This window comes from Meles meles, chromosome 11 (assembly GCF_922984935.1).
Source record: "Meles meles chromosome 11, mMelMel3.1 paternal haplotype, whole genome shotgun sequence".
NCBI classification, from domain to species: domain Eukaryota; kingdom Metazoa; phylum Chordata; class Mammalia; order Carnivora; family Mustelidae; genus Meles; species Meles meles.
Genome location: NC_060076.1, coordinates 18,948,568 through 18,961,401, shown reverse-complemented (window position 1 = coordinate 18,961,401; position 12,834 = coordinate 18,948,568). Strand labels below are relative to the sequence as shown.

The 12,834-nt window shown below is 46.8% G+C and overlaps 1 protein-coding gene across 12 annotated transcripts in view; it reads right to left on the bottom strand.

Annotated features, from left to right (window-relative positions):
• Positions 1–12,834, bottom strand: part of TNC (tenascin C) — a 92,597-nt gene that overhangs the window by 34,830 nt on the left and 44,933 nt on the right. For 5 of the 12 annotated variants that reach the window (XM_046022956.1, XM_046022957.1, XM_046022961.1 and 2 more), the window contains exons 11-14: positions 6,467–6,739; positions 5,627–5,899; positions 4,730–5,002; positions 1,727–1,999 (exon numbers count right to left, since the gene is read on the bottom strand). The exons of 1 other annotated variant lie outside the window; for it this stretch is intronic. In XM_046022956.1, the coding sequence (XP_045878912.1) occupies positions 1,727–1,999; positions 4,730–5,002; positions 5,627–5,899; positions 6,467–6,739 (1,092 nt within the window). The remainder of the gene's footprint in view (positions 1–1,726; positions 2,000–4,729; positions 5,003–5,626; positions 5,900–6,466; positions 6,740–12,834) is intronic. 6 more of the 12 variants (XM_046022959.1, XM_046022962.1, XM_046022965.1 and 3 more) reach the window with 4 other exon arrangements.

Sequence of the window (12,834 nt, the reverse complement as noted above, 5' to 3'; positions counted from 1 at the left end):
TTTCATATTCTGTTGGTAAAGCTCGTCCTCTCTTAACTGCTTCTGCATGGGCCAAGAAAGCTACTACTGCATTGCCAACCAGGAGAGCTGAGCCGAGGCAAGGCATTCAGGCCGCCCTATTCGGCCAAGAAATAGCATTTTGTCTGGGAGACTGTCCCACCAATGCTTTGTCATGCAGCAGGAATAAACTAGGCAGAGGGCAGGCAGAAGCAAGGTGGCAAGAGCTGATATTGCTTCTCTAGCAGGGAAGGAGAAGGCCTTTCCATCCCATCAGATCTGGTGAGACACAGATTGGATGGAATAACAGCCCTTCTGCCCTCTACCAGTTCATCAAAAATAAGACTGTTGTTATCATTAAAAAGAGAAAAAAAAAACAACCCACACACATAAAATTACTAAGGGCACCCAAACCACAAGGTCTGCAGGAAAGATCAGAAATGGCAAGTGATTTCTCTTGCCTTCTGGGTAGGGATGATTTATGATCCCTATGTCAGATCAAAGGGCCCTGGGTCCATCCTGGGCAGCCTCAGTTGCAATTCCTGGGCGTTTCAAGGTCAGCATTCATACAGTGGCTGTCTGTATTACGTTTGTCTCAGCGAGAATTATTGAAATGATTGAAGCTAAAAATGCAGTGATGCTTTTGCTAGAATCAGGGAGGTTGTATGGGTTTGCACGGAAGTTTAGTTGCAGTAACTATCTAAAAATGGGGCAGGCACCTGCAGAACCAAACATGATGGCCTCTGCTGAGCTTCCATCCATTGGAAGCATGGAGGAAGGGCAGCAAAGGAAAACAGTGCTTGGGAAGGCTGCTCACTGCGGCCGGCTCCTGGGGGGCACTGAATGCCTTGCCACCTTGCCAGCTGGAGCAGAGTGATGAGTAGAGTTTAAGGCACCCTCCTGGGTTGGCCCTGGGGGTGTGCCACGCTGAGGCCAACACTCCAGGGAGCACCTCTTGATTAAAAGAGCAAAAAGGGCATCAGATCTTTGACATTCATAGCCCGGGACATTCCTTGCTTTGAATGCTGCTGTGTGGACTTCTCCTAATGAATGGCTTTTTCTTTGGTACTGTCTCTAGTCATAATTGTGTGATTTTTTTTTTCCTTCCCTTTTTGGTCTAGCTATTTGCTAATTTGGTGTCCTAACAATGACTCAGTATTTGAGAGAAGTGCCCGGAGGAGGGTAATTCAGTTCTCTTATTATACTCAGTGCATTTTAAAGAAACATTTAAATTAAAACATTTCTTTTAAATGCAAGAACCACAGTGCCCATACCCTTGAGGGATTTGGGATAGTAAAGCACCGGTTTCCAACTAGCAAAAGGACTCTCTAAAGTAAATAATCTGTGCTCTACCAGAACTCACACATGGCAAGGGGAGGGGCGGCTTTCAGTTCTATCCCAGCCCTGGAGAACAGAATTAAAAACCATCAGGCTGTCTCCCAAAACAGAATGCCATCATTTGGAAAGAGAGGGAGTGGTAGGACTAGGTAAAGGCTGGGAGAGGCTAGAGGCTGGAGATCAGAAAAGGCAATGGCTCTATCATTCATTCTTGAAATGGCAGGGGCCTGTAGACCGAGGCACAGCTCACAGGGTTGTCGCTTAGCATGCATGAGCAGCCACTAAGAGGCAGAAGGGAAGGTCTCAGGGAGAGAAGCTGACTTTCTGCATAGTCTCTTGGAGAAGAAGCAGGCGCCTTGGGGAGGGGCATCGGCAGTGGGAAGGAAGGTACCTGTGGAGGCCTCAGCAGAGAGCACCGGTGTCCTATAGCCCCCGATCACCCCGTAGATGGTGACTTTATACGGGGTGGCGGCCTTGAGGCCCGGGACGTCCACGGCCCGCAGGCTGCCAGGCACCGTGAGGTTCTGAGCTGCCTCCACCCCGTTGGCCTCCTGCACCTGAATGACAAAGTGCTCATAGGCCTGGTCAGTTGCGGTCCAGTTGAGTTGGAGGCCATCCCAGCCAACCTCTGTCACGGCTAAGTCCCCAAGCTGGGGGAGCTCCTCTGAAGAAGGACAGAGAGGTATTGGTCAGTCCCGCAAGGCACAAAAGGAAGAAACCAAAACGTCCCACAGCCCAGCTCTACGGAAGACAGAAAGAGGTGGGAGCGTATTCCTGGGCATGTGTGATCCTTCTTGGTCTCTGGGCATTTATTTCCAGCTTGAACACCCGTGACCTGGCCACAGCTTTCTTTAGGAGTTGCAAATGGCCAGAAAGGGGAAGACCCGCATGGCTCACCGAGAGAGCAATGTTGTCCAGCGGACCACTGAACAAACCACCTGGGAGGGCTCTCGGCATGCAGGGTCATAACCCACAGGGCAGCTGGCAAAGTGGGACTGTGGGTCAGGGTAAAAAGTGTAGGGGTGGTTAAAAGTGAAGGCTTTGCAGGCAGCTGGGCCTTGGTTGGAACTCCAATAGTGATATTTAACCACCGGCGAGTCTCGGACCTATCACCCAGTTCGTCCCTGAGTCTTACTCTCTTCATCTATACAGGGTGTGGACAGTGTCCTGCCATTGGACTGTGTGATGCTTGAAGACCATTTACAACCCCCCTGAGGGTCATACCTGACCCACAGTGAGTGACCAGTAAGCGGCAGCCCAACAAACACATCACTGTTCAGATGTTTCCCCTTGGAGCTTCTCAGCAGTATTGGAAACAACTGTCTGCCTCGTTTCATGACTTCATGTTGGAGAGACTGTCCAATTGCTGGCCACCTGCTATCGGACTGGCTTTATAAAGTGTATGCTGTCTCGGTCTGGACAAGTCTGCTGTTTTATCCCTGGACTTTACTCGGCTTTCAGGGATCAAATGTTCTGTGCTGGAATCTTGGCTTGGTTCTTTCCCTCCCACCTTCCGCGAGTACTTTGTGCCTGGATGAGGAATGTCTGCACCGTGAAGCAAAGCCATTTGTGCGAAATGAGGGCCCACTTTTAATTAAAAGTGATTATGTTTTGCTTGGTAAATGGTGCAGAGCAGGGCCCACTATCTATCTTTCCACCACGGAGGAAGGACAGTTAATGTAGTTCTCATTGCTGTTTTGGAAGTCTGGATTCTGAACATGGCAAAGCCCACTGCGGAGGGGAACACCTCTGAGGACAAAATGCAATCCCAGACTCTTCTCCTTTTAAAGGATAAAGGGGCCATGGATTTGAAGTTAGAAAAGGAAGTATCTGTAGGGATTTCAGCCACAAAAGGTGCCCCTGAAGTACTTATTCTTAGATATTTCAGGACTCAGTGGTGAGTCTGAGCACACTCAGCCTGTTAGAGGGGCTGATTCAAGTGGTACCACGTGACCATGATGCTTTTGGGGGGTATCCGTGCAAGAAGTGCCCTCTGCCTGCCTCGCTTACTGAGAAGAGCTGCCCATTTATCTGTTGTGGAGTGGGGTTCCTGGTGAGATTTCATTGCAAAAGGAGCTCTGTTGCTCAAAACAAAAGTTTACATATTACAGACACAGACCGCTAGCATCCTGCATCCAGACCACATGGGCCTCAAAAGCCCCTTTTGCTCATTTGGTCTGAAGATATTTCAAGCAGCACAGAACCATATAATCTGGCCAGCTTTGGTGGACTGCGACATCACCTTTCTCATTTTTGGAATTGTGTGTAGCTTCTAGCGAGGACCAAATTTATTTGGTATATGTGAGCAAGAAGAACAAATTATTTGAAAGAGGTTATATGGGTGGTATTATCAAAACACAGGATGTATAGCGAAGGGCATGGGCTGAGGGCCCAGCATAAAAACCCACCAAAAATTTGGCTCATTTAACCCCCTTTTAGGCTGTTTCTAAAAACCTCACAAACAGCACAGAATTTTCCTATAGCAGATGCAAGAGCATATTTCCAGGGGACAAACTGAGATAAATTGTTTTTCCTCTCCACACTGAATGAAAAACAGTGGAGTCAAATGTGCCTGCTGCCCTGAGTGTCTGTTAAGGAGAGAGAGACTCGGACAGTTTCGGCCGAAGATGGCCAGATCATTTCAAAGGTTATCCCATGGACACATAACTACCTGTTGGACAGCAGTCAGTGACTCTGAGGCCACTCATGATAAGATTTGTCTAGAAACTTTTGACCTTATTCTTGTGCCACAGCCCTACCATTTCTGCTATTTTCTTTTTTTTTTTTTTTTTTTTTTTTTTTTTTTTTTTTTTTTTTTTTTTTTTTTTTTTTTTTTTTTTTATTTATTTATTTGACAGAGAGAGATCACAGGTAGGCAGAGAGGCAGGCAGAGAGAGTGAGAGGGAAGCAGGCTCCCTTCAGAGCAGAGAGCCGGACGTGGGACTCGATCCCAGGACCCCGAGATCATGACCCGAGCCGAAGGCAGCGGCTTAAACCACTGAGCCACCCAGGCGCCCCCATTTCTGCTATTTTCATTACGATACGTTGCTGCCTGATGTATTAACCTATTTGCTGTTCAGTATTTCCTACAGGGTGGGAGCTTAGCTAAGCACTTTCGGTCATGGTTTCATTCACTGCTCAGGACAACGTTCTGAGGTGGGGTATTGTCTCTGAACTGAAGGCGAGGAAAGAAGGCTCAGACATGTCAAACGACAGACCCAAGAGCATTCAGCCAGGAAAGCGGACTTCCAACCCAGACCTTCCTAAGTTAGAATTTGCATTCGCACTGCTTGTCAGGAACATGGAGATGAAACTATGACGCTTGGGGAATGTTCTCTATCCCAAAGGGAGGTTGGCTCAGTCACGTCCCTGGCGTGGGAGGAAGGTCCTATACCTGTGACGGCCTCCACAACAAGAGGCGGAGTGCTGCGGCCTCTGACCTCGCCACGCAGGGTGATCGTGTAAGGAGTCCCGGCCCTGAGGCCCGGGATTTCCACGGAGCGCAGGCTGCCGGGAACCGTGAGACTGTGAGCTTCCTCGGCCCGGTCAGCCTTCTGGATCTCAATGATAAACTGCTCATAGATCCCATCGGGGGCCGTCCAGTCCAGACTGAGGCCATGCCAGCCGACCTTGGTCACTGTGAGGTTTCCCAGATCTGGAACCTCTTCTGCATGAGGACACAGAGTTGCGGAGTTATTAAAAAAAGGAACTGCATGCGGGGATTCGGGTAAGATGACCCTCGGGCCGAGGCTGGGCGGAGTCATCTGGTGAGTGTTGATTACAGATGCGTGATTTAGGGCAGGTGTGGAGCACGCTCTAACTGCGAGCACTAAAGCCAGGGTTTTTCTCTTCGGTCTCTGGGAATGAAAGATGGTTCTAGGAATTGTTCATAACTTCCATGCTTAACATGTAAATGGGGCTTTAGGGAATCTTTTAGTGTGTTCTTAAAATGAGCTCACACCAGTTTTTTTTTTTTTTTCTTTTCCACTTGCAAAGTGTGCTTTCCAACTCCTTAGCTATTATGATTGAAACTTGCTTTGAAAGAAAAGTCACCTCTCACTTTTTGTAAGGGAAGAATAGGTGGAATTTTCCATGGAATTGGCTACCATGCTGGACCAGGACATGTCCAAATAAGGGCTATGACATTTGGAGGGAAGTGGGGATGATTCACTGGTGTTCCCCCAGGTGGGGGGGTGGGGGCGGCTGAGCCCAGCTTACAGCAGGAAGAGCTTGGATGCCCCCTGAGCAGAGACAAGAGGAGGAAGCAGATTAACGGATTTGTCTAGAATACCTGTCAAGACTTCAACAGAGAGAGGAGTCGTGCTGAAGTCCCGCGTGACCCCACGGATGGTGATGCTATAGTGAGTGGCTCCTTTGAGCCCAGGCAGGTCCACGGACCTCAGTCCTCCCGGGACTGTGAGGTTCTGGGCCACCTCGACCGCATCAGTCTCCTGCACCTGAATGAAAAACTGTTCATAGGCTCCTTCCGGAGCAGTCCAGTTGAGCCTGAGGGCATCCCAGCGCACCTCGGACACGGCGACCTCTCCCAGACTGGGAGTTTCCCCTGCAGAAGGACAAAGAACGAGTTTCATGATCAAATCACACAGCAAGATCCAGGGAACCTTGAACACCCAAGTAGGCTTCATATTACTGAAAAATACAGGACTTTCTTTAGACAAACATGCATCGTGCAACTTTCTGAATTTGAGAAAGCGAGCAAAGAGCATGAGGGCTAGAAAAATATTTGTCATCTTATTGCATTAAATTGCCCCAACCCTCAGTGGGCAGGGAGATCAATGTTCTGATTTTTTTTTTCTTCTTTTAAATATAATGCCTGCACATCCCTTCCTGGGAGGGAGTCGGTGAAGCTCAAGGCCCCGCTGCTGGGGCTGTGGGTATCGTCTCCAGGCAGGGCTCTGCGCAACCCCAAAGGGTCTTTTTCACAAGGAGTGCACTGTCAAAAGTGCCCCCCGGAGTCGTACAGCCTGACAGCTCCTCTTTATGAGACACCACAGCTCTATGACCTGCGGCAGACCAAGTCCATTCAGAAGTGAGTTGTGTCTGATGAGCTGTGGGTGGTTTCCTGTTAGGGACAACAGGAGCTAGAAAGAGAAGGGTGAGAGAGAGGTACCTGTGGAGGCCTTGGCAGAGAGCACCGGTGTCCTATAGCCCCCGATCACCCCGTAGATGGTGACTCTATATGGGGTGGCGGCCTTGAGGCCCGGGACGTCCACGGCCCGCAGGCTGCCAGGCACCGTGAGGTTCTGAGCTGCCTCCACCCCGTGGGCCTCCTGCACCTGAATGACAAAGTGCTCATAGGCCTGGTCAGTTGCGGTCCAGTTGAGTTGGAGGCCATCCCAGCCAACCTCGGTCACGGTGAGGTTTTCCAGTTCAGGGGCATGGCCTGAATAATAATGACAGAGATGGGTCAGTTAAGCCCTTCCTCAAACTCCTTTCCTTCTGGGAACCCAGAAATGGCAAAGCCATTGCCAACGCTGAGAAGGCCTGCCGTGGGGGCTGGGGTGGGGCCAAGCGCCGTGTTTATCTCAATGTAAACCCCAGCACTGCGGTCGCCATCAAAACAACAGAAAACTCAATATAATACTTATTTTTCCCTGTTGCCTCTTTGAATGTGTCTTTTCGAAATGGTATTTTCCTCCTGACCAGCGTCCTGTGGATCTAGAAAACTCTACACATGCATGTTTGTAGTGCTCTAGGCTTTGGTTTCCATCATGGAAAGTGTCTCTCATCGTAAGGACGAGACCATAAGGAACAGCCTCCAGGCATTCCCAGGATGCTGGGTCTAAGCTGCTCAGCCTTCTGCATTTTGAGAAAATTGGATCTTGCTTCCTCAGTCTCATCTAGAGGACCGGTTTTATAGTCTCTATGCTGGGGTTTTTTGACAGTTCCGGCGGCTCAAGTCAGTTTACATAAAACCACTTCAGGAAGACCAGAGATAAATGAACACAGTCCAAGTAAGGTCGTACTGAGGAATGGGACGAGTCTTTGCAAAACAGTCCCTTGCTGGAGAGAAAGACTAAGGCCTGGGACAAACAGAGCTTATTAAGCTCAATTAAAAGCAAATGTGTTGTCTTCAAGTATCTCCTGTACACACAAAGTACAGCAATAACACACCTGTCTGAATATGCCTTCCCGGTGACAATTTGCCCAGGGCGGAGCTTAAGTGGGTTTTGCGTGACCTAGGAATAAAGGACTTTCTCTAGAAATGGATCCTGTAAACAACAGAGCAAGAACTGCCTCAAGCTCATTTAAAAGAACAAATTGTTTCTCCATTTATGCCTTCCATTGGCTGCTAGTTTCAAAAGAGCCCTATGTGCCCATTAAAGGACACTTCTAACCTGAAAATCCTAGCTGGACTGGATGGGAGACATCCTTTCTGAGGGAAAAATGTTTCTTTTCAAGAATCTATTTAATTCAGACTTTTCCAAGTTCTGGGAAAAGTTCTTCCTTAGTGTTTCACATTGACAAAGCCTGTACTCCAGCAAATCTTATTTGATCTGAACAGGGGTCTGCAAGCTATGATCTGAGGGCCGAGTCTGGCCTGTTGCGTACTTTGGCAATGAAATGCTAACAACAGTTTTTTATAGTTTTTAATGTTTGGAGCAGAAATCCAAAAAGAATAATATTTCATGATATATGAAAATGCAAATGAAATCCAAATTTTAGTGTATAAATAAAGTTTTATCGGAACAGTCATACTTGTTCATTCACGTATTGTTGCTGGCTGCTTTTGTGCTAAAGGTATCCTTGAATAGTTGTGACAGAAACCTTACAGCCTGAAAAGTCTAAAATATTTGCTCTCTGGCCCTTTACAGAAAATGTTGGCCATTCCTCATCTTGAACTCCACTCTACGGGCTCCCCATATAATGCAAATTTATGCCCTAAAGCTTACCTGAAGCAGTTCTTAACCACACAAATGTGATATTGAGCAGAAAGAGAGGACCCAATGCATCTCATTTTGGGGAAAGAAAGGGAAAGTCAGCCATCCTTAAACCCAATGGCCCTTGTGAGGCCAAAAGCACTGCTACCGAATGTAACAGTTGTCTCCTGGACCTTGGGATTTAAGCACAACTAAAATCAAGAATGTGTCCTTTTCAAATATTCTAGTAGTCCTCATGCATGAAGAGATACAGGACAAAAGCCAATCTAAACCACACTTCAAGGGTAGGGAGATTAATCCTATCATCCACAAATGCCCCCCTGTGACTCATCCCACTTTCCTCTCCTTTTCTCCTGCTGTCAAAACTGCTTGTCAGGAGCTTGGATGGCATTGACCATTTTCCTCTTTATGTGAATTAAGTCAACCTCTCCTTCTCAGCTAACTGCTTTTTAAGCTGTCTTTCTAATTCAGACATAAAGCCTTTTTTATTTGTTCCCATGAAAACAATGTCAAGAACCATTGTTGCAGGGAAGGTGAGGCGAGTTACCTAACGGGCAGGGAGGAGGGGGTCAGGGATGGTCCAGGAAAGCTCTTGCAGTAAAGATGGATGCAGAAAGGACAGGAGAGGATGTGCAGTGGGAACTATCTCTTCCTGAGGAGAACCCTTCTCTTCTCTCTAGAATGGCTTTTTTTTTTTTTTATGCCACTGACACTATTGTATGACACCCCTCATGTCCTGCTCCCTCCGTTCTTACAGCTGACAGATGACTTCCACATAACATCATGTTGCTCAGTAAATAGTAATAATCAGGTGATAGTTCCACCGAAACATTTGACTATTCTTCTATTTTTTTTTTTTTTTTTTTAACAAGCAGGTCAAGGAAGAGTATCAGTGTATCAGTTTATCTTTAGTGAGCCGTGCTCTGACTATTTCTGTCATGGGTGCTATTGGCATCTGCACCCCCCCCCCATCCTTTCACTAAACAAATGCTAGTCAGATAAGTAAAAGGCATAACTTCAATGAACAGAACTGAGATAAATTGAAGGGATAATTATGAAATTAGAGGGAATGCTGCAAACAAAAATACAGTGGACAATCGCTGAGGTGGGGACTAAGAAGTTTCACATAAATGCAAACTCTACATTTCAACAGCAAATGACACATTGGTGGCCTTACTGTCCCCGAAGCCCAGTGTTTCCGCTGTGTCGTTCCACGTTGCATTTCTTGGCATTTCGTTATGAAAAGGCTGTTGTCTTTTTCTTACAGCTGTGCACTGGCATCTACCCTCTGAACAATGTCAGTGGGCCTGGGAAACCAGAATTTCGAAATCCCATTTCTATGCTCAGGGTGGGTTGACCAGCTGGCCTGGAGGAATTTCTAGCTCTGCCAACTTTAAACCTTCAGATGTGCCAACTTTAAATCTTCCACCATCTTGTAGATGGTGATTACCAAGTGCTAGCTAATTAGGAATTCGCTTGCAGTGTTCACTGATGGGAGAGAGTGATTCTCACAAAGCAGGTGGATGGCCAAATTCAAGCCTGAGGACCCAAAGGGTAGAGTTAATTGCTTTGATCTCACTCGTAAAGTCAAGATAATTAAAATTAAAAGCCTTGCCTGCCTTAAAACTTTCCAGTGACTCTTTATCACTGTCAGGAACGGAGTCCAAGCCACTTAGCATGATATTCACTGCCCTTCGTAGACAGTCTCTGATGATGTCTCGAACCCCATACCTTGTTGTTCTCCTCCTCCATCTTAGGGCAGGACTGGACAGCCTGTGTTTCACTAGTAGGAAGTGGCTCACGCCTTCTCACATGCTGTTCCTCCTGCTGGAAATGTCATTACCCCCTTCCGCACTTCCTTTCCTCTTTGAGGACTCAGCCAAGTGTCACGTCTTCCAAAAAGCCTTCTCTGGTATCCTTCTTTCCCTTTGCTCAGGTCTGGAATGGGTCCTTGTTTCTGCTCCCATAGCTTCCCAAACTTCCCTCTAGAACAGACTAGTTAAAGTCTTGTAATTTTGGTTTTGGTTCTTTCTTTCTCACTGCAGTGTGCCTCACTGTGTGCCTTCCTGTTCTACAGAGACACCAGCATTGCCCGACCCATAGCAGTTAAGTAATAAATATTTGTTGGATGGTTAAATATTTGAATAAATTCGTTTTGCTCCATGAATAAATCAAAACGGTAACACAGCAGAATGTTCCCTGTTACTTGCAGCTGTGAGTACAAGCAAAATGCCACCGTTCTGCTTTCCAACCCCATGAGAACTACTGGAGTATCACAGAGGAGTTCTTATGCTGGTGTGGAAAGATACTTTCTTGGCCTTGTGTTTTCCATATTCTCTCTGCTTTATGTCCCTACTGCTCACAGCAAATTCATGGCTTCCACTTTAAGCGGGGTTTCATTGAGTTTATCAAAATATAAATGCAGGGTGTGGGCCATGGAGGAGATGCCTGGCACACATTAATTTTCCTCAACTTTAATGCACTTCTACCTTTCTTTCCTTCTCTCTCTCCCTCCCTCCCTCTCCCGATACCCCCTCCTTTCCTTTCTCCTTCCCGCCTCTTTTTCCTTCCTTTTCTATCTAGAGTAAGCTTAACTGAAGACAACAGAGTAACTTTCCTTCCCTTAATCCTGAACAGAGGGAATTCAGGCTGTTAATGGAGAGGTAGAAGGGAAAGACCAGGAGATTCAATGGAAACATTACCACTCTGGAGTAGCTGGGGTTCCCAAAGCCTCATGAAGCACATGTCTTATGCTTGACCCCGTCTAAAGAATTGGGGATGATGCAGCACTGGATAAAGGGGACAGAGTCTTTACATTCTGGTCAGTGGTAGGAGGCAGGTCATAGGCAAATAAACCAACTACTGAAAAATATCAGGGCAGGTAAGAAACTGCAGCAGCATGAAGGAGTCAGTCAGGATGGAAACACCATTTCAGACTGGTGGCCAGAGTAGTCTGCTGAGAAATCACTTAAGCTAAATAAAATGAGGGAGATGCCAATGAATAACTGGGAGAGGAGTGGTATTTGGACAGTAGGAATAGCATGAGCAAATGCCCTGAGGTAGGAGCAGGCTTGGTACACTCAAGGAAGAGCAGGAAGGCCAGGGTGACCAGGGTGAAATGAACAAGGGGACAAATGGTGGGAGTGAGGTCAGAGAGACTGGAAGGGGTAGATTCTGTAGGGCCACGTAGGCTGTGGTAGTGTCTCTGGATTTTATTTCAGGTGGGATGGGCAGCTGGCTTATGCGTACTTTTAATTTGGTTCTGCGTCAAGGAAAAAGTTTGCCCTTTGGCTCAATTCCATGGCTAGAGCTCTGGAATTCCCTGGGAAAAGACTGCTCTGGAGGCAGCCAATTCCACATCTTCTCCATAAGACCCCTGGATTATGAGGAGCACTTTGTAGACTTGTGCTCTTATCCAGTGATGGGGCTGCTTGAGTGGTACTGGGGTTTGGGCATCCAATCCTGGTTTAAGCTCAAGTCATGATCTCAAGACTGTGGAATTCAGCCTTGCACCAGGCTCTGCACTCAGCATGGAGTCTGCTTGAGATTCTCTCTCCTGCTCTGTCTCCCTCTGCCCCTCCTACTCATGCCCTCTCCTTCAAATAAATAAACAAATCTTTAAAAAAAAGGAAATTAAAGAAAAAAGGAATTTAGCAATGCAGAATGGAGAGTCTCTTTCTTCTGAGGTTTGAACCTATGGTCCTGTGACATCTTGGGACTCAAAATCCCGTAGGTACACTTGCCCAAGAGCTCCCGTGTGATCTGTTTCTTTCTTCTTCTCATAGGTACAAGGTCAAGTGCCTATATTTGTACTTATTTCCATAATCTTCAACACAGTCCTGTTTGCCTTTATGTGTCTGTGCAAGAGTTTCCGCCCATCTCAAGCCTTTCCTATTGCCCAGAAATCATCCCGTGTTCCCACTGAACTCTCTGTACCCCCAGCTTTAGCAAGCAGAGTGTTGTGTTATTGGTCTGTGTATCAGCAAGTTCCTTGGCAGCACACAGCTAGCCTAATTGATCTAGAATCCCTAGAACTTAGTGCACAGAGCTCAGCTGTAAACATTGCTGGTCAAGTAATGTAGAAGACTTGAAAAGATAGAATTCAAGAGAAGGAAAGAGCTGTCCACCTCACTTTTAATGAAATAAAGCTGTCCTATGGAGAAAACCCTACGGAAAAATATTCTGGAGACCATGGGGGAAGAGCCAATAAAAGGGACTCCACACATTTTTTCCTGAAAGGAAGGATGTCTTTAAATAGACAACGTGATTTTTTGAAACCATATTAAGGATGTGTGGTGGGGGAAATGAAACCACTGAGTGTTTGGGATGCCAAAACTGGGTTTTTAGTTGGAGACAAAGTAATTTCAGCCTGTGGTTCACTTGAAAACTTTCGTCTTCTTGAGCTGCTGAGGTCTGGGACTTCTCCACTGGAGACAGGAGATAACCTACCTACAGCCAGAGGGTAAAATGATGGAGTGGAGATAGGAAACTCTTTGATATAGCATTTGTCAAACCCAGGGAAAGGTGGGAAGAGAGAGAGAGAGAGAGAAGGAAGAGGAAGAGAGGAAGAACAAAGAGAAAGAAATGTCTTCTCTCT